Source organism: Galeopterus variegatus, unplaced genomic scaffold (genome assembly GCF_000696425.1).
Source record: "Galeopterus variegatus unplaced genomic scaffold, G_variegatus-3.0.2 Scaffold1798, whole genome shotgun sequence".
In the NCBI taxonomy this organism is placed as follows: domain Eukaryota; kingdom Metazoa; phylum Chordata; class Mammalia; order Dermoptera; family Cynocephalidae; genus Galeopterus; species Galeopterus variegatus.
Window position 1 is genome coordinate 31,673 of NW_007727909.1, and position 22,029 is coordinate 53,701.

Below are 22,029 nucleotides of genomic sequence, written 5' to 3' on the forward strand. Positions count from 1 at the left end.
AAAAAAAAAAAAAAAATCCTAAAAGTCATATAGGATTGCAATGGGCACTGAACAGCTAAAACAATCTGAAAAATAACATAGTTGGAGGACTCATACTTCTTGATTTTGAAACTTGTACAAAGCTACAGTAGCTAAAACAGTATGGTCTGACATGGCACAGACATATAGACCAATGAAACAGAATAAAGAAATATACCCTCACATATATGATCAACTGATTTTTGAGAAGGGTGCCAAGTCCAGTCAGTGAGGAAAGGACAGTCTTCAACAAATAGTGCTGGGAAAACTGGATATCCACATGCAAAAGAGTGAAGTTGGACCCCTATCTAATACCACAGACAAGCATACCTTGTTTTATTGCACTTTGCGTTATTATATTTTACAAATATTACGTTTTTACAAATTGAACGTTTGTGGCAACTTATATCAACCAAGTCTATCAGTGCCATTTTTCCAACAGCGTGTGCTCACTTTGTGTCTCTGTGTCAATTTTGGTAATTTTCACAATATTTCAAACTTTTTAACTGTTATTGTATCTGTTATGGTGATCTTTGATGTTACTATGGTAATTATTTTGGGGTGCCATGAACATATAAAATGGCAAACTTAATTCATAAATGTTGTGTATATTCTGACTGCTCCACCAACTGCCAACTCTCTCCCTCTCTCTCCCTCTCTTTGGGCCTCCCTATTCCCTGAGACAGAACAATATTGAAATTAGGCCAATTAATAAAACTACAATGGCCTCTAAAGAAGCTAGGAAGCTTAGTGAGGAAGGCATATAGAACGCCAAGGCTGAAATCTAGGCCTCTTGTGCCCGTATTGTGAGTAACAAATTAAGAATGCAAAGGAAAAGGTCTTAAAGGAAATTAAAAGTGCTATTCCAGTAAACACACAGAATGATAAGAAAGCAAAACAGCCTTAATGCTGACACAGAGAAAGTTTTAGTGGTCTGGATAAAAGATCAAACTGGCCACAGCATTTCCTTAAGCCAAAGCCTAATTCAGAGCGAGGACCTGACTCTCTTCAATTCTTCAGCTAAGAGATAAGAAAGCTGCAGAAGAAAAGTTTGAAGCTAGCAGAGGTTGGTTCATGAGGTTTAAGGAAAGAAGCTAGACCCAAAGCATAAAAGTAAGTGCCAGGTGAAGCAGCAAGTGCTGTGCTGATGTAGAAGCTGCAGCAAGTGATCCAGAAGATATGGCTAAGATCACTGATGAAGATGGCTACACTGAACAACAGATTTTCAACGTAGACAAAACAGCCTTATACTGGAAGAACATGTAGCTAGAGAGGAGAAATCAGTGCCTGGCTTCAAAGCTTCACAGGACAGGCTGACTCTCTTGTTAAGGGCTAATGCAGCTGGTGACTTTACGCTGAAGCCAATGCTCATTTACAAATTCTGAAAATCCTAGGGTTCTCAAGAACGATGTTAAATCTACTCTGCCTGTGCTCTGTAAATGGAACAACAAAGCCTGGATTGACAGCACATCTGTTTACAGTATGGTTTACTGAATACTTTAACTATTCAATAATACTATTGAGACCTACTGCTCAGAAAAAAAGATTCCTTTCAAAATATTACTGCACACTGACAGTGCACCTAGTCACCCAAGAGCTCTGATGGAGATGTACAAGGAGATTAATGTTTTCATGCCTGCTAAGACAATATCCTTTCTGCAGCCCATGAATTAAGGAGTAATTTCAACTTCCAAGTCTTATTATTTAAGAAATACATTTCATAAGGCTATAGCTGCCATAGACAGTGATTCCTTTGATAGATTTGGGCAAAGTAAATGGAAAAACCTTCTGGACAGAATTCACCATTCTAGATGCCATTAAGAACATTCATGATTCATGGCAAGAAGTCAAAATATCAACATTAACAGCAGTTTGGAAAAAGTTGATTCCAACCTTCATGGATGACTTTGAGGGGTTCAGGACTTCAGTGGAGGCGGTAACTGCAGATGTGGTAGAAATAGCAAAGAACCAGAATTAGAAGCAGAGGCTGAAGATGTGAATGAACTGCCACAATTTCATGATAAAACTTCAATGGATGAGGAGTTGCTTCTTACAGATGAGCAAAGAAAGTGGTTTCTTAAGATGGAATCTACTCCTGGTGAAAACGCTGTGAACATTGCTCAAATGACAACAAAGGATTTAGAATGTTAAATAAACTTAGTTGATAAACTAAGCAGGGTTTGAGAAGACTGACTTCAACTTGGAAAGAAGTTCTACCATGGGTAAAATGCTATCAAACAGCATCACATGCTACAGAAAAATCTTTCATGAAAGGAAGAGTCAATCAGTGTGTCAAACTTCATTGTTGTCTTATTTTAAGAAATTGCCACAGCCACCCCAGCCATAAGCAACCACCACTCTGATCAGTCAGCAGCCATCAACTTCGAGGCAAGACCCTCTACCAGCAAAAAGATTATAACTCGCTGAAGGCTCAGATGATCATTAGCATTTTTTAGGAATAAAATGTTTATAAATTAAGGTACATACATTGTTATTTTAGACATAATGTATGCACACTTAATAGACTACACTACAGTGTAAACATAACTTTTATATGCATTGGGAAACCAAAAAATTCATGTGATTGGTTTTATTGCAATATTCACTTTATTGTGGTGGTCTGGAACCAAACCCACAGTGTCTCCGAGAGTATACCTGCATAAAAATGAACTCAAATGGATCAAAGAACATCAAAGAGTTAAAAATATAAAACTCACAGAAAACACTTGGGAAAATCTTCGTGACATTGGATTTGGCAACAACCTTATGGATATGACACCAAAAACACAGGTAAACAAAAGAAAATAAATTGGACTTCATCAAAATTAAAGACTTGTGTATCAAAGGATAATATCAAGAAAGTGACAAGACAATCTGTTGAATAGGAGATACAACTGCAAATCGTATATCTCATAAGGGATTAATATCCAGAATACATAAAGAACTCCTAATCTCAACAACAAAAGACAACCTGATTAAAAAACAGGCAGAGGATATTTCTCCAAAGATATATAAATGGCCAATAAGCACATTAAAAGATGCTCAACATCATTTGTGATTAGGGAAATGCAAATCAAAACTACAATGAGATATTATCACTTCATACCTCCTAGGATGGGTATAATTAGGAAAAAAAACCCCAGAAAATAACAAGTGTTGGGGAGGAAGTGGAGAAACCAGAACAAAATGCAAAATGGCAGAGCTGCAGTGAAAAAGAGTTTGTTGGTTTCTCAAAATGTTAAACAGAACTACTGTATCATAGGTATGTATCCAAAAGAACTGAAAGCAGGGACCTGAATAGATACTTGTACACCAGTGTTCACAGCAGCATTATTCATGATAGCCAAAAGGTGGACAACCCTAGTGTCCATCGACAGATAAACAGATCAACAAAATGTAGTATATGCATACAATGGAATATTATTCAGCCTTAAAAGGGAAGAAAATTCTGATACATGCTATAGCATGGATGAACATTGAGGACATTAAGCTAAGTGAAATAAGCCAGACACAGTGCTGTGTTCTGAATGCTCCTCCAAGCTCATTTTGGAACTTAACCCCCAATAAGGTGATAGGTGGGGTCTTTAAGAGGTGGTTGGATCGTGAGGACAATGCCCTTGTGAATGGACGTATCCATTCATGGAATAACAGACTGATGCTTTAATGGGTTATCAGAGAGTGGTTCTGAAGGCTTTAGAAGGAGAGCAAGTGAGCAAGTTAGCTCTCTTGCTCATTCCATACTCGCTACGTGATAGCCTGTGTTGCCATGGGGCCCTGCAGAGAGTTCTCAACCAGAAGAAGGCCCTCACCAGATGTGCCCCCTGACCATGAACTTCCCAACCTCCGGAACTATAAGAAATAAACTTTGTTTCTTTATAAATTACACAGTTTCAGGCTTTCTGTTATAAGCAACAGAAAACTGACTACTATACACAGAAAAACAAATACTGCATGATTCCGCTTATATGGGGTACCTACAGTAGTCAAATTCATAGAAACAGAAAGTAGAATGATGGTTGCCAGGGGCTGGGAGAAGGGAGAACGGGGAAGATATTTCTTAATGGAGATTTTTTTTAACAGAATTTTTGTTAGGGATGTTGAAAAAGCTTTGGGTATATATACATAGTGGTAATAGTCACATACATTGTGAATGTATCTAACGCCACTGAACTGTACACTTACAAACAGTTAAAATTATAAATATTACGTATATTTTACAATTAAAATTTTTAAACTCATCACCAACCCCACCACCAAGAGATGAGTGGAGCTTAGCCAGGTAAAGGAAGGGGGAGAGCACTCTCCAGAGGAAACTTCCTCAACTTGAGTGCTAGTCAGGGGTGGCGTAAGGATGCAAACTGTGGGACAATTCTCCCTCCTCAGGCCACAGGCGCAACTTGCTGTAAACACCTGCTGCCTTCTCTGGGACAGTGTGACCACGTGGATGTCCTGTAGCCCAGCAGCCCAGGAGTGGGCCGCTATCTCCTCAGGTGCCTACTGAAGATGGACTGTACCCCTTCCCCAAGGAAACCACACCCCAGGGCTCACCTTGGTGGCACGAGAAGTAGTGAGTTCTCTGGTGAGCTCTTCTAGGGCTTCCGCATTCCGGCCACAGAGCACCAGCTTAGAGCCCGCAGAGTAGAAAACTTTTGCACATTCTAAAGGAAGAGACAAGAACTTTGACAGCTGAGGAAATCCAATGCCATTTTTCTCCAACACAATTCAGTTCAAATTCACCCAGTGTTGCAACGTACGTGTTTGTTTCTTCGTGCACTTGACACATGTGTGTTGGCTCCTGCTGTGGACCAGCTTGGAGCTAGAAGTTAGGGCCCAGTGCAGAGCTCACCTCCAGTGGCATGACAGACATCCACAGGCAGGAGGATAGCAGGAGCTGCAGACAGATTTGCTAAGTACTATGCTCAGAACTTTCCATAGCACTCCTATTTAGCCCTGAACGTCTTCCTGTTTTCTCGGCTGAGGAAGCTTGGCAAGATTAATCAGGCAGGGAACCCTCTCAGATGCTGCAGGGCCTTTCTCTGCATCATTCCCTTGGGCCGGCTTCTCCATGAGATGGGACTGTAGACAGTTCTAAGCTCATATCAACACAACTCCCCTGCCACACAGGACAGTCTCCTCTTACCTCTGATGTCCAAATCACAGGGAAGGACTTGGGTGGGGGCGACATCACTAGGATTAGCCCAGCAAGAGTCACATGTAAATCTCCTGTGGCTAATGGGGAGGGGTCTGTTAATAGGACAAAGTGTGAAAGGGGCAGAAAAAAATGCCACCTGGAGGCAGGAGGTGAAACCCTCAGAACTGGGTTGGGGAGGAGGGAAGGAGGGGCTTGTTTATCTCTGGGAAGACAGAGAGGGGGGCAGAGAGCGATGTCTCTTGCTTTTTGCTTAACCTCCCCCCAAACCTGTCCTACCTAAATGTCCACTGCTCTGAAAACTCACAGCTTTTTAGAAGAATACAGCCCAGTGGTCAAGAGCATGGACTGGAGCTGGACTTACTGTGGGCAACTCTGTCTCCCAAACTCACTGGTTCTGTAATCTTGAGTAAGTTATAACCTTTGTTTCTCACTTTCCTCTTCTTTAAGATGCAGATAAAAATAATGCCTAATTCAGGGGTGACTGGCATTAAATGAGGTAAAGTAGGTAATCACTTATTATAGTGGTAGATAAAAAGCACTACAGAAGTTTGTTTTGTTTTTGTATTTCTAATCTGCCTTTTAAAAATGTTCTAAAAACTGACTGACTGTGAAAATGGAAATGGGGTGGGCTTACAGAGACCCTGCCTGTACTCACCTGAGATCTAGTCTCCCTCAAGACCAGATCTGCACAGGACACCTCAGGGACCCTGGCTGACCACAATATAGGCACTGAGCCACTCACATGGTTCCATATTGATCTTAGAGGCCCAGGTGAACAAGTGGCATCCTGGTCACCCCCTGGCTCATGGAAGGGACAGGCCTGCCCTTATAGGGCCATTTTATCTGTGGGAGCCACGCTGGGAGGGGATGAGGGATCAGGGCTGGGAGGGGAGAAGGTCAGAGGGTTCGGGCATTGTAATACTCGTCTGAATGGCCCTTCCCTCATGGAAGTGTCAAACTTCTTTAAAGCTTTTAAAAGGATTCAAAACAGGAGGGGAGAAGAAATGCCAGTGTCCTTCAGAACTCAGGGTTCTTAAATAAAAATTATCAGAGGCCATCATTTTGAACTAAGTTCCTGCACTAGGTCCCAAAAGACCACACTAAAAATCAAAATGGAGTCATTCCTGCTAAGTTCCCTGTCACCAAACCTAAACTAAGCTGTGGTCTGACCTTCCCAGAAATCTGTAGAGAGAGGTATAACACACAATTTCCCAAATAGGCCAGTTTAAATCTTCAATGGGCGTGATAATGAAGTTCCCTGTGCTTTAATCCTTACACAAAAAGGACAGCCTGAAGTAACCTGAAGTTAAATAAATAATCAGTTATTTTTCCATTGTTCTGTCTCCCTACCCCCACCTTATAAGAAAAGTAACTTTGAAATGACCAATCCGCTTTCTGTTCTTTGTTTCTGGTTCTTCAGCCTCCTCTGCCTGGCTCACTGGAACACTTATTCTGTGGAATGACGTGTTGCCCAATTCTAGAATCGCAATAAAGCCAATTGAGATCTTTAACTAAATTTGTTGTAATTTTGCCTTCTGACAGGTCCTGAGAGGTCAAAGAGAAAAGGTTCTTCAATGTCTGTGTCATGGTGCAAAACCTCTACAGCTTCTCCTTTAGCTCCTCCTACAGCTTTCATGTGACATGCCCAGGCCAGCACCTTGCTGTACACGCTCAGATAAGAGTTTTCTGGAAAGACAAGATAAGTAGACTAAATCAATACATTCTCAGATGTGCTGCACCATCTTCTTTGAAGGAGGTTTTGTTGGTTTGTTCACTGGCTCATTCCAGCAAAGGGCAGAAACCCCAAAGAGAGCTGCAGCCAGTTTCTCCGCACCCTGGACTTAAATGAGTTAGTATATGTGGAGTCTTAACAGCTGCACATCCCTGCCGGCCTTCTCAGCAGAGTGGCAAAGCCCTCCCAGGAATGAAGGTGGGGGTGGGGCTGTACTGCTGAGGTTTGTTTTTCTTGATTACATTTTCTCTCCCCTTTACAGTGTTGGTGTCAGGAGAGGATACGAGAAATGACAAAGAGGACAATGTCCTTCTCGATCATCCACATATTGGGGCACCTGCAATTCACTGTCCCACCTGAGCTGGCTCTCAAATACTCTTCAAGGACTTTTTTAAAATGCTTCTCTCTGAGATCAAGAGAAGTCGCTGCTGATTACCGTATTTATAGTAGCCAAGTAAGGCCAGAGGACTGACCAGTGGCAAACAGCCTGGAGGCAGCTGTCCCTTCAAAGGTCTGGATATCCAATGACAGATGTGGTGTCACCTCCCGCTGCTGATTACCGTATTTATAGTAGCCAAGTAAGGCCAGAGGACTGACCAGTGGCAAACGGCCTGGAGGCAGCTGTCCCTTCAAAGGTCTGGATATCCAATGACAGATGTGGTGTCACCTCCAGGGACATCAACTCACATGTATAGTGGCATACAAATGAATCCACACTTCCTAAAGCCTTCCCAGGCTCCCCTGGCTGACAGCAAGACACTTACCCAACAGACAAGGCCCCGTCTGCTCCTTTGTGTTCGTGCAGCACCCAACTGCTTACAACCCCCAGCATGACCATGCTGCTTACACCTCTAGGCCCCATCTGGAATGCCCTCCTACTGGCCCACACCTTCCTTTTACATGGCCATCCTGACCATCCCCCGCTTCCCCCAACCCCTGTGAAGCTTAAGACTGTGAGTTCTGGAGGCAGAGAGACGGGGGTTTGAATCTTGGCTTTAAGTTTTCTGGCTGGAAGTCCTAGGACAAATCACACCTTCTCTGAATCTTAGCTGTGAGAGTTCAGTGATATAATGCATGCAAAAATGCTTAGCACAAGCCAGGACATATAAATGTGCCTTCCCCCCAACCAGGCCTAACTGGGAACATCCATTACTGAAATGACAATATACTGAGATAAAATCCTTGCCTTTCTCCAGGAGACTGTGAACTCCTTGAAGGAAGGGACCCTGTTTTTCATCTGTTTGTCCTAGCACTTAGCCGAGAGCCTTGAACCTAGCAGATGCCCAGTCAGTGCTGTACTATCACCAACCAAAAGGTGCAGCAGCGGGTGGGTTTACCACAAGGACTTCCAGTCTTCCTCCATGGAACTGCACTCAGGTGTGGCTGGCATGCTGTGTGCATGTGCAGATGTAGAGGATAGAGGGCAGGGGGTTCCACGAGACAGGCCTGCATTTGCCCATCAGCCAGGCTGCCAAAGTCAATATACTTGTGTGGAGGGAAAATGATGGAGTTCTGCCACTTGTCTATACGGGCTTCCAGGAAAGGAATGGGGGTTGGGGGTTTTGACTGACTCTAGCATATAATTCCTGGGACTTAGAAGCTCAAGGTGTTTACTTGAACTTGAATGGAACTCAGTTGGAGAACCTGATTGAGAAACAGCTGAGTCATAACTTATCTTGTCTCTAACCCTGCCAAGGCCCAGCCCCAGGAAGGAGAAGGTATGGGGAAGGTGCGTGCCAGGCCATGAACCAGGGGTACCAGCAGAATCCACGAAAAGGCCTGTTTCACTTGGCCCTCATGGAGGTAAAAACACTTGAAACTTGGGATTTCACATAAATCCCCTACTTCACAAGCAGCTGCTGCTGTGTATGGCTGCCTCTTCGAGGGGGCACACAGCCTCCAGTTTGCCACAGTCTTCGTCACTTGCTTTTGCCTCCCCATGCTGACGCTGACAGTCAGGGGCCATTTCTCATTGCACTTAAGCTCCTGCTTTTTCCATATGGACCAAGGACAGTGACATCTGGCCTGCTTCTCTTGTTTGCATCTCCTGCTGCCACGTCAGGCACCTGTGCTAGGGGTCCCTGTGCAGCCGAGCCCTCATCCCTGGCTGGCTTACCCCATCCCCGACAGCACTGCTGCCAAGACCCACCTTTCCCCAGGCCTGAGGTGGCGCCTGTAATCACCACCACCACATTCCTCAGATAGGTCTTCATGCGCATCCACTGCAGCAGCCGGAAGAGGCTGAAGATGCCCACGCAGCCAAACAGCAGTGGCAGGATGGCTGTAGAGGTGATAAAGTCCATGGCCCTCACCTTCAGCAGACTCTTCCTAGAAGAACCAAAACCAAATAAACCAGTAACAAAGTAGAAGAACTTGGGGGACTTGCCAAAGCTCCCCCGCTAGTCTGATACAAATCCCACATCTCTCTTCTGCAGACTTTAGCTCTGAGAGCTGGCAAATACCTTTCCAGGCCTTGCACTTTATGCTGGCAGTTCAGCATCATGGAACATGTTTTCTCCCACTCTGCACTAACATGAGCAGACAGCAAAGCCACAGGCCTCATGACGACCTTCAGAAAACAAGCTGAGATTGTCATTCAGCTTAGGACTCAGTTACCCAAGGAGTGTTACAGGAGGAGGTAACATATCAGTGCCCACCTGTTTCTCCTTTGGAAACCTGTTTTGGGGAACTTAAGTAATGCCTATTATCATTTCCAGTCCCTGAGTATTTGTGAAACTAGGAACATTTTTTAAAAAAGAAAAAGAAAAAGGAAATCATACCAATTCTTATACTCCTCCGAGCAGACGCTTGGGGGATGGATATTTCTGAGTGGGGCAGCCCCTGGAAGGCATCCGCAATGGCCACAGACGAACTTCTGACCACAGGTCTTACAGACACCCAAAGGGAATTCAGTGCAGGACAGAGCTACCCTGTGCCAAGCGCCTGTACAGACTCAGACTGATAAGCATGTTGCACTGCCGGGCATGTGGCATGTTCCTGCTTAGCATTCCCCAGTGAGCCTCCGTCGGCCAGACGAAATCAGGAGGCCACACGAATGTTTGTGCAACAGTGTGCAGTCAATTCTTAGGAAACGCATCTGTTTTTTTCCACAATGGGCCTTTATTTCCCTATTTCCCCTGAGTCTCCCCCATTCCTTGTCACTCACCCATGCCCCTGTGCCTAAAGCAACAGCTGAGAGGAGACACACAGAGTTATAGGAAAATCAACGATGAGCTAGTGAGGAGCAACATCATGTTCACTGCTTTGAAAGAAATGCCCCATAAGGCCACTGGACAAGTGAGCCAGAGTCTATTGGACAAGAGGTCCCCCTCCCGTCTACCTCCAGGACTGTCGTGTTATGAGCACAGTAATCCTTCTCAGGAAGGAAGAGGCTGGCAACCAAGAACAGAGTTCTGGTGAACCAGCCTGAAACTTTATTCCTCAACTTGGGAAGAACTATATAAAACCCTCAACCACCTACTAAATGTACCATTTCCTCAACCCCACATATTTAAAAAAACATTTCCGTGCCCTTTCCCAAGATGACAGCAACTCTGTGGATGCCAGAGTGAAGCCAGGAACACTGCAGACTCCCAACAGCATCCACCAACATACTAAGTTGCTTTGATCCTGGAGTACATGGTCAGTGTGGCTGTCCTGATCTAAGTTAACCTGCCCCTATAATGGGCTCTGCTCCATTATAACACCAAGGTCAAGGATTCAGATCCCCATACTGGCTAGCTGCCAAAAAATAATAATAATAATAAAGTAAATAAATAAAAGGGTTCTGCTCCAACTTGAACTGTTAACTAGTTCAGTATTTAATTTTTCATCAGGCTTTCCAAATACACCTAAATTCCTGATCACTATAAAAAAATTAACAATATTTTTTAGTTTCCCATGAACTGCCACTTAGACCACTTCTGAAAAATTCTAGGCTACTGTGTGCACTTCCCTCACCCTACATTGCACCAAACCTACACTGGATGAACTGGGAATTAAAGTGGCATCTAAAGTGCCAAGCTCTTCACCCAGGTATTACTGGCACCATATCCTGCCCCCAACAGGAAGTTCAGCCAGGTGTTCCAGCCTATAGGCCATGCCGAGTCCCAAGGAGATGCAGGATCCAAGGATCCTTTGTCTGGCACCCAGGAAGTACAAAATAAAGGTTTAGAGCAGGCACCAGTGCCTGTGCCATTCCAGGTTTCTACAGGTGCTGCCGGGGGTCCTTCACAGGGTCCAGTCTCTGAAAAATGGGGATGTAAGAGGGTTTCCCAGGGGCAGAAGGGATAGCTACTGGGTGGCAGGAATGACTGCCAGTTTGTTGATATAACCTTACCAGAAAATTACAGCAATTGATAGAAAGCACAGGTAGGCCTGGAGGTAAGTATAGCCAAGAACGGTCATGTAATAAATTTGGGGTGGAGGGAATAGATTTCTTTTTTTTTTTTTTTAATAAAGATGACTGGTAAGGGAATCTTAACCCTTGACTTGGTATTGTCAGCACCACACTCTCCCAAGTGAGCCACAGGCCAGCCCAAGGGGGAATAGATTTCAACTAAGCTGGATAGCTGTTTGGGAAAAGCTTTTTCTCACTGCAACCCAAGGTCCATATATCAGACAGGTCTCACAGTGGGACCACCTGCATTGTCCAGAATGACCTATGGCCTAGACAATGCCCAGGATGAGCAGTGGGGTGGGAGAGGGGTAGAGGCACTGCTCAGGAAAGGACGATAGGACTCAGCCTCTGGGGCCAGCCTCTTGGAGTTCTGGCTCCACTGGGTAGAAATCACTCTGCACACTCCTCCCATGGGACCCTGCAGATGACTCTGCAGAGTCCACCACATTTCACACCTACAACTTGGAGCTGAGCCAGAACTCTACTGAAGACTGTGGGAGTCAAGCACCAGTCACACAGCCTGTTGCCTCCCAAAACCCAGAGGTTCCAGAGACCACCTGAGAAACACTAACTGCAGTAAGGCAGCAGCAGTGCAGGGGTCATGAGGATGAACACTTGAGCCAGACTGGCTGGGGTCACACCCTGGCTCAGTCACTTGCCGGCCTGGGGAAGGAACCTAACTGTTGGGCCTCAGTGTCCTCATCTCTAAGATGAGGGTATGAGAGAATCCAATTCTCAGGTTTGTTACTAGGTTAGATGAATTAATCTGTGTAAATGACCCCTGACTCGGGTAAGTGCTCAGGGCACACAGCTGCCATCAGCATCATGATCCATGACTAACTCAAAGCTCCTGGCCCAGGAATTCGAGTTATGCCAATGAGATTTCCAAGGTTGAAAGGGTCCCCAGTTTATGAACACTGGTTCTTTCCAGAGGGCACACAGCTGCCATCAGCATCATGATCCATGACTAACTCAAAGCTCCTGGCCCAGGAATTCGAGTCATGCCAATGAGATTTCCAAGGTTGAAAGGGTCCCCAGTTTATGAACACTGGTTCTTTCCAGATAAAGTTAACTCATTCAAATAGAGTTCAATGCAGTTTAATTTGTATACCTTCATAAACCCTTTAGTTTAATTAAATTAACAAACAGAAGAAAAAAAAAAACTTTGTCCAAAGACATCAGGATCCTGTGTCCCAAGTTTTGTGTCAGAAACGTGCTGATTAAGGCCACACAGCAAGGAGTAAGCAGACAGGTATTGAAATGTCCCTCAACTCTTTTTCCACATCCAGGGAGGAGCAGGATGAAAATAAACCAGCCCAGTAAGGCCCCCAATGGAAGACAATTAAAGCTCCCAACAAACTGCATTTTCATGTGATATAATTAAAACTCAAGCCAGCAATCTATGACATGAAGAAAAGAGAAAGTTACACACCGTCTTGTACACTTCTGGGATTCCTTGAGCACCTGACAGAACATCGCTGGCCAGCCTTGGTCCCCCAGCCCTGGGGACCACTTTGCCTGAGGCAAATATGGTGCAGGGTTAATGGGATCCATCCTCTGCCCACGAGCTGGCTTTCTGTGGGGACAGCGCACATGTGCATTCAATCTGGCAAGTTATTACAACATCAGAATGCAAAATAAATTAAAAATCAGTGTTAACTCTCCCCAGCTAACTCAGGATGATGATGGTGGGAAGACACCCCAAACCAAACCATTTATTTGAGAATCAGGTTTAATTTTAGCATAACTTTCCTGACCAGGTGAAGCTGTTCATATTTGAAATTCTGATTCTTTCCAGGAGTTTTTCAAATTCTTAAAGACTTCCCAACTTTTATTCCAGTCTGCAATGCACACGGCTATACCAATGGGCATCCCTGGGCTCTTAAACAGCTGTTCCAATTCCTGTCTCACCCTTGGCAGTCAGGATGGCCATGAGAGCTAGACAGAGAGGGCCCCACTGCAGTGCTGTGGCGTCTGGGGGCCTTTTCCCTGCAAAAGGAACAGCTCCAAAGGGGAGAAAATGAACTGTGTCCCAGCTGGCCACATTTCCAGATTAGACAATAAATCTCCTATACAAAGCAAGGTCAACGGGAGACCTGTTTTCTTTGAAAATGGCATATAAGGACTTAAATTAACATGTTTATAAGTTATGCATTTTATCAAAAATGCTTATTTTCAGATGCTATTTCAAAATGCTAGTTTTAGATATATGGCTGCCTTGGGTTAAATGTCCCCCAAAAACTTAATCCCCATGGTAGCTGTTAAGGGTGGGAAATCCTATTATGGTATTTGAAAGGTGGGGCCTTGAAGAGGTGATTAGATTGTAGGACTGTGCCACAGTGAATGGATTAATATTGGTGGTCAGGGGCATGGTTCTTTCCCTGCCTCTGAAACTGTAAGAAATAAATTTCATTTTCTTATAAAGTACCCCAGTCCAAGGTATTTTGTTATAAGCAACAGAGATGGACTAATACAATACAATGGCCAAGTCATGGACTAGGAGGACAAGACTGATGGTATAAAAAGGGAGTGGAAAAAAGACCTTGCTCATGATTTCTAGCCTTTGGAGATTAACTTATAGAAAGAAAAGACAGAACCTGACCAGCGACACCATGAGCCATAGCAGAAAGCAGGACAGGTACACAGGGAGAGAGAGAGTGAGGTCAGAAAAGAAAGAAGGTGATGCCCCCTCAAAAAGAAACCACAGAGCACACATCACCTAGAAGTACAGGATACACTGCCTAAAGATGTAATGTGTATACTCACGGTGATGTCCACTCTTAACTGACAGGTAAGAAACATGAAGTGTGATCTTGCACTAATGAGCCACATAAACTGGCATGAGGAATTGAGAGCTCAGGGGTTCACATACTAAGGCTGTCTGCTTGTGTTTTCAGACATTACAAGATTAATGAACTCCAGACCCAAGTTAAAAAAAGTGTAAAGGCAGGAAAGTCCCTTCAAGGGTGAGTGTTTCTTGGGCCCAGGCAGCCAGTGAGTTCATGGGTTCTCCCTGTGATTTTGGAATTCAGCTGCTCCCTTATTTTCCACTGCGAGGTTCTTTTAAAGCACTTCCAGAAACTCAAATAAGAAATGAGATTACCACCAAGAAATCAACTCTTGAACAGAAATGTCACTCTTTATGTCATCTATTCCATTCCTTGTACTTTGGCCAAAATTCTCTATTGCATTTCACGGATGGAAGTTGTTCCTAAGATTCCCTCCTTCTCTCAAGCAATTTAAAAAAAAAAACTGAATCATCAGTAAAAATAGGTTGTTGGAATTTACTCAGAAACCACACATGGAAATTAAACTATTAACAGCCACATCTGAGAATCAAAGTAGGGGATCTGAAAACCTTCCAAAGTTTAAAAATGAATGATTTCAGGTCTGTAAGAATGATTAGTCATGAAATAATTTGCCATGTAACAAGAAAATCAGGCTAAAGGGCAGAGAGGGGTTCCAACTGGAAGGCAGGACACTGAAATCATATGACAAGGAGTGGCTTAGTAGCAGAAATGTCACCCTTTATGTCATCTATTCCATTCCTTGTACTTTGGCCAAAATTCTCTATTGCATTTCACGGATGGAAGTTGTTCCTAAGATTCCCTCCTTCTTTCAAGCAATTTAAAAAAAAAAACTGAATCATCAGTAAAAATAGGTTGTTGGAATTTACTCAGACAGAAATGTCACTCTTTATGTCATCTATTCCATTCCTTGTACTTTGGCCAAAATTCTCTATTGCATTTCACGGATGGAAGTTGTTCCTAAGATTCCCTCCTTCTCTCAAGCAATTTAAAAAAAAAAACTGAATCATCAGTAAAAATAGGTTGTTGGAATTTACTCAGAAACCACACATGGAAATTAAACTATTAACAGCCACATCTGAGAATCAAAGTAGGGGATCTGAAAACCTTCCAAAGTTTAAAAATGAATGATTTCAGGTCTGTAAGAATGATTAGTCATGAAATAATTTGCCATGTAACAAGAAAATCAGGCTAAAGGGCAGAGAGGGGTTCCAACTGGAAGGCAGGACACTGAAATCATATGACAAGGAGTGGCTTAGTATCACCAAGAGCAGTTAAGATCCGTTCCCACAAACCTACACCTACTCTTAAATTTCTTAACTGACAACCAGTTCTAATCAGCTGATTCATTTAAGGTGACATAAGCTATGGGTTATGCTTATGACCCATATCTGAAAATATATCTGAAAACTTATATCTATTTTCAGAAAGTAAAAACAGAGTAAAGCTGCTTTTCTTTGTCTTCAAGCATCTGAGAAGCAGCAGCCACGGCTGTCTTCAACTGGAAAGAAAGAACAATATCCTACCTCAAATGGCAGCTACTTTGCCAAAGGTGGGTCCTGGTACCAGTGTCTTCTCTGGTCTTTTGACCTGGGGTGGACTGACTTAGACCAGAGGCCAGAGGACACCTTCAGGTCAGCAGGCCCTCCATGGAATGCTGGAACGAGCCACAGATGAGTGGCCTGCAGGGTGTATTTTGGGATGCCAGCCTAAGGGCACCTGGTTTAAAGGAGTGCAGGCTGGCATTAGTAAAAACAAAACCGGAAGGGCAGGAAGATATTTCAGATCTGGATCCTGAGTGTTCAATCCTGGGAAGAGCAACCATGCTGAAGTGAGCTCTGCTCTCCAGTAAGACGCCAAGCACACGCTTCCCAGCAACCCTGGCCAGGGAGGGTGGGAAGAGAGGTGCCAAAGCCCAGCCCCTGTCCCTGCCCCTGTAGCACAGCTGCACAGGAAGAGTTCCAGAGCTCCAGGACACCAAGGAGGCTGGCTGTTGATTATGGCCCAAAGTCTTGGTTATCAGTTTGTAAACACAGCACTTATTATAGCTACCTAGATACTCTAACACACATTAAAATTTTTTTGGTTTCTAATATGCTTTTTAAAGTGAATTCAGTATTATTGGAAGATGCTGGAATGATCTCACCCTCTTTCCTAGAAAACACATGAGGCCCAACCCACACCCCCCTGCACCCCCTTGTCAGAAACTGGACAAGGCACTCACTGTGATGATGAAGCAGAAAAAGCACCAAGTCGGCATGGGGTGGCAGAGATCAAGGTCACCCTGCCGTGGACTGACACAGGCAAGTTTATTCTTTATCTGAGACTAAGTGTCCTCATATCAAAATGAGGGTGATCACTCCAATGAGAAAATGCATTGGAGAGCACTTTGCAAATGTGGGCATCCTGAACAAATGTGCTGTTGACTCATAACCTGACTGAAAAAAGGCAATTCCCAGGGAGGATTACAGAAATGTTCTGAGCAATGGCAGCCAAGCTGGCAGCTTTCAGGATTAGTCATGTTTAAGTATGTTCAGTAAAAAGACCGACCCTCTTTGTATCCACACCTGTGGATCATCTGAGGTCCTGGACGTTATAAGCTCATCCTCTCAACTCCTGCCAAGCCCTGGGTTAGGACTGGGGTATATGGCAATGAATGAAGTAGACATGCTGTCTGACCTCATGGTGTTCACAGCCTCCATGGGGAGACTGACAACGAACAAAGAAACACAAAAATTAAATGATTATAATTGTGATATGGAAGAAACAATCAGTGTAAAACAACATCGACTGGTAGGCTGTCGGAAGTGCAAGTCTTGCCTGAAGATTTCATTCAAAGTCAAAACAATTCAAACCACTGTGCTGGCAAACAAACGCACCTGGCCAGGAGCTGCTGTTGGTTTGCAACTCCTAAACCTAAGATTTTCACCTTTAAAAATTACACATAACAACAACAACAAGACCAACAAGGTTTCAATGTAAATATGAGGCCAGGAAACCAGTGTGTTTAAAGGAGCTGCTAGAGCCTATACCCGAGTATCTAATAGGAACTGTATACGGAGATCAGTTTCAGAAATTTAAGAATAAAGCACACCAATCCACAATATTTGCATTCAAGATTGAGCATACTTATCCAATATATCTGCTGTAGTATAGATTCATTTGACAAATATTACTGAGCACCTACTGTGTGCTAACTGTTCCAGGCTCTGGGGTGCAGTGAACAACAACAACAAAAAATTACTTCCCTCATGGAGATGACATAGCAATGGGAGAGACAAACAATAAACAAGATAAACAAATGAAATGTCCATTAACATATACAACATGCTGACAGCAGGTGGGAGAAAGGAAGTGATGGGGCGGTCAGATCATTTGCCTAAAAACCTGAAGGAAACGTCTATAGTTGATGGAAATAATTCTGATTCAGTACTTTTTCGATTATGTTCCATTTACTTAAAACATAAGGCCCTTCGGGCCAGCCCGTGGCTCACTCGGGAGAGTGTGGTGCTGATAACACCAAGGCCCCAGGTTCGGATCCCATATAGGGATGGCCGGTTCGCTCACTGGCTGAGCGTGGTGCTGACAACACCAAGTCAAGGGTTAAGATCCCCTGACCGGTCATCTTTTTAAGAAAAAAAAACAAAACAAAACATAAGGCCCTCTATATTTCATGAGGGTGATCATTCCAAGGATTCCTTCTTTCAGTCAGCCAATAAATATTTATTGAGTACCCACTAAGGATGTGGGGCTGGGGCTACATCGGTGAAATAAGCAAGATCCAGGCCCTGATGTCACAGTGCTTATGGACTATGGCAGTGAAGAGAACTATCAGTAAACAAACATTTAATTACCATGAGGCAACTGCTATAGATGAAAGACCAATGCTATTTTAAGCATATAGTAATCTGGTCATTCGTATTGCTTTTCCCTCCACTAAAATGCCCTGTAATGTTTCATGGGATTTTCTTCATGGAGGGCATTCGGAGTGGGAGAAGGAAGGGAACTCATTATTAACACCTCACAGCAAGCTGATGCAGGAAGATCTGCAGCAGGAACAGAAGCACAACAAAAACCAATTTTAGTTTCTGATGTGCTCTTTAAAGTGAACTTAGTTCACTAAAGTATAGTAGAGTGTTCTGCACAAAGACTCAAGAACTCAAATACACAGAATTGACAAAAACTCCAAGAGTAATTGTCTCCCAGTGTCCTGACAATGTACCAAAACCATCCCTTTCAAATTTAACTCAATATGTAGATTAAACCTGTGTTTTAAATGGTACCAAGGATGCTCAAGAAATAATAAATAATAACAATTTAAGAGCTTTGGTAATTGGGAAGAAGAAAAATTGGGTCTCTGGGGTTCGTTCTTGCCTGCTGTTAGCTTGATAACTCCTTGTCAACCTGCAAGTCCTTCTTGGGCATCATGTCTTCCCTGAAGCCTTTCAAGCCTCCCAGCAACCCTGACCTCCACCCCTGACAGTGTCATCATCTGCTCGTTAGTGCAGCCTCTGCACCTCACCACACTCCCTGTTCACAAAGCACCATGATGATTTCCCTCCACAGCACCTCCCTCCCTAGACGGCAGTCCTCTGAGAAGAGGATCTGGGCTTTCATTGTCTGCCTTCCTTACCTTCTATATGGTGAGAACTTCATAAATGTTTGTTGAATGAGACCGAATCATGGAAATAATCTAATCCAACCCCCTCAGATTACAGAGAAAACTGGGGCCCTGCTAAATTGTTTTATTTGCCTATGCTCATTCAGTAATGAGCAGAAGCCCCAAACCAGAAGGCTGAGAAACAAAAGTACTTGCAACCCAACTGCTTGCCAGTTGCCATAAGAAAATGAAACATTCCTGCAGCTTCATTTCAGCAAAAGATCACTAAAACAAATAGAAGCAAACAAGTCACATCCCAGAACAAAAATATGTCACTGACAAAGAATTAAACATTAAATGTTGCTTAATTTCAAGTAGTCTCACGGTTGAAATCAGATTATTCTGAATTCTAACAAATGACTGTTTTGGTTCCTCATAGATTTGGGTAAATTGTCTGGCTCTGTCCACTGTCTCTCTCTTAAACATTCTGCCTTACTGTAATTTATCTAGGATGATGGTTCACCCTGAATTCCAAGATATTTTTAGAACTGAAAAACATTATTGTGAAACTTAGCTAGGAAATGCCTTTTACTCTAAAGAAGTTTTTGAAAGAAAGTTTTTCTCATGATTCTCCTTTAAACTTGTAGTGCACTGATTTTAACACCAGAAAATACACATGAAGGAAGCCCACATACTGGAAGGGCTAATGGGGAAGGAAACCATAGTAACCTCAGAGGGTTTTGTCATTGCCAGCTTCTACGCTTTCATTTAAAAATAGCCTAGCAGGTGCCCTATCACTTTATTTTACCAGGCATCCCAGTAAATATTTCCCTGAGGACATGGCTGTGTCTCTTCAGGACAAGCCTACAGTAGGTGGTCAAACTATTTCATCCATTTACCAAATTTCCCATTTTTCTTCATAGATAAATTTTTCTCCCTTTATTTCTCTCACAGAGCCATTTCAGGCTAAAAAATAAAAACTATTTAGAAAATTCTGGAGTATGTATTAAAAGCAAAAATAATAAGTTGAAAAAATCTTTAACACATTCACCATAGTTCTTGTCAGAGTATGTAGTGGCAATGAAGGCTATCTCTTAAAATTCCATTTAAACTAGAAAGTCAATATATGCTGTCATATAGGAAAGCCTTCTCTGGTCATGAAAGCATTAATAATTTTAGCCACAGAATGAGGTGAAAGCAAACACATTTTTAAACCAAATATTTGAGTCAGGAAATGTATGATTTAAGTTTCTTTCCTACCAGTATGGCAAAATGCTGACAGTTGTTAGAGCTGGGTGTTCACTGTACTATTTTACTTGTGCATATCTTTGAGCATTTCCATAACTTCTATTTCATGTTTACTTTGCGCAAATGAGATAGAAAAAATGAATATAATCAACTCTACCAGAAGCATCACCCTGTATAATGAAATTAGCTAATAAAGAAATATTACTAACTAGAACTAACAGGAATAAATTGAACAATGTCAAGTTATAGTGGCATCTACATGGGGCAGCATGGTGGGTGGGGTCTTGATCTGGACCCTAAGTGGGACCTGAGACAGGTGACTGCACAGTAAATCATCAGCCTCTTCCAGGCCTCACTTCCTGATATATTTCATAAACTAGTTGGCTCAGAGCCTCCTTGTTCAATGTAGTCCAATCACTACCTGCATTAGAAACACCTGCTGAAATGCAGATCTAGGGACCACCCAGCCCAGACCTTTGAAATCACTAACACCAGAAGGGGTGAGACCTGGAAACCTGGACTCTTAATATCTTCCTGTGATAATTTTAATGGTACTAAAGTTTGAAGCCCCTGAGGGTCTCTCCAGTTGGTTACCAGGGGGATGTGCCACGCTAGGCCCATCCCAGGGTGATTTACTGACCTCCATCACAGGGCCAGAGTTATCACCTCTTCTCCAGCCTCTGTCAGCAGTCCAGTGGAAGCTCCCACCAATGCCCCCCACCCACAGCCGTACCCCAGTGCTGATTTACTGACCTCCATCACAGGGCCAGAGTTATCACCTCTTCTCCAGCCTGTCAGCAGTCCAGTGGAAGCTCCCACCAATGCCCCCCACCCACAGCCGTACCCCAGTGCTCAACATCACCACCTCCATCAGCCTGGAAACCACTGGGACCAACCTCATCATGCCCTTTACCCCTGTTTACATCAACCACAGACAGCTCAGGTATCCTAGAACATCCCCCAGCTCCCAAACACCAAACCACTCTGTACACTCCCTTTTCTGACCCCATCTCCCACCCCTCCCCACATTCTGAAACCCTGTGGTCCTCTTGGTCTGTCATCAGCAAAATCCCCTGCATCTATAACCTCTACTCTGGATGGCCGCTTCACCTTCCTGCTTTCTGCTCCCTGCTCCAACAATGTCTGGCTCCTCCTGAGGACACTGCAGCCCTCTGCGGTGGTGGCTGTTTTCTCTCCCACACCCCTCATCGGATGGCTCAGAGGTGCAGTAGGGTCATCTTTGCTCCTCACTGCTGTTTTCCCTTCCTCCTCCCTAAAGCCACCCAGCTGTGACTGTCCTGCCAGACTCCACCACCAACTGCTCCTCCTTATAATACTCGTCTACTTTCCTCCTGGTTAGCCCCCTCGGCCCCTATTACTTAAAGAGTTTTAGCTCTTCACTCAGTCACTCTCTCCTGCACGTGCCCTCATCATAATTCTTGATTTTCTGTTCATGTGGGTTCCCCTTCCGATACCCTAGCCTCTTAGTTCCTTGACCTCCTGTCCTCCATATCCTGTTTTTCACCCTAGTCAGCCACTTACTCCCACAGTCACACATGTCACCTTATCACCACCAATAACAGCAGCCCTTTATAATCTCCATTTCACACATCTCATTCTAGCACTGCCTCCTTCCTTTGTGAATTTATTCTCACACGTATTAGGTCTAAACATGTTAGAAACTCAACCATGTAACAATTATTGCTTTAATGCAATTTTATTACTTTTACAAAAGTTGAGAAGAAAATTAAAATATAGGGGCCAGCCCGGTGGCGCACTGGATAAGTGCGCTGCTTGGGAAGCGCGGCGGCGCTCCCGCCCGAGGGTTCAGATCCCACATACAGACCAGTTCCCGCTCACTGGCTGAGCGAGGCGCGGGAGCAACCCCGAGGGTTGCAATCCCGTTGCCGGTCCCCGGTCCGGTACGGGGACAACACTGAGGGTTGCGGTCCGTTGCCGGACACGGAAAAAGACAAAAGACAAAAAAAAAAAAAGCTTAACATTTTCTTTTATTAAAAGCTCAAAATTGGCTTGCATGAACTCCACTTTAAATACACATTAATTTTTCATTTT

The 22,029-nt window shown here is 43.8% G+C and overlaps 1 protein-coding gene across 2 annotated transcripts in view; it reads right to left on the reverse strand.

Annotated features, from left to right (window-relative positions):
• DHRS7B (dehydrogenase/reductase (SDR family) member 7B) overlaps positions 1–22,029 on the reverse strand; it is a 75,258-nt gene that overhangs the window by 18,367 nt on the left and 34,862 nt on the right. The window contains exons 1-3 of one of the 2 annotated variants that reach the window (XM_008579005.1): positions 12,734–12,777; positions 9,052–9,230; positions 4,567–4,676 (exon numbers count right to left, since the gene is read on the reverse strand). In XM_008579005.1, coding sequence (XP_008577227.1) covers positions 4,567–4,676; positions 9,052–9,230; positions 12,734–12,777 — 333 coding nt within the window. Of the gene's footprint in view, positions 1–4,566; positions 4,677–9,051; positions 9,231–12,733; positions 12,778–22,029 lie in introns of those variants that run through there. The other variant, XM_008579006.1, reaches the window with a different exon arrangement.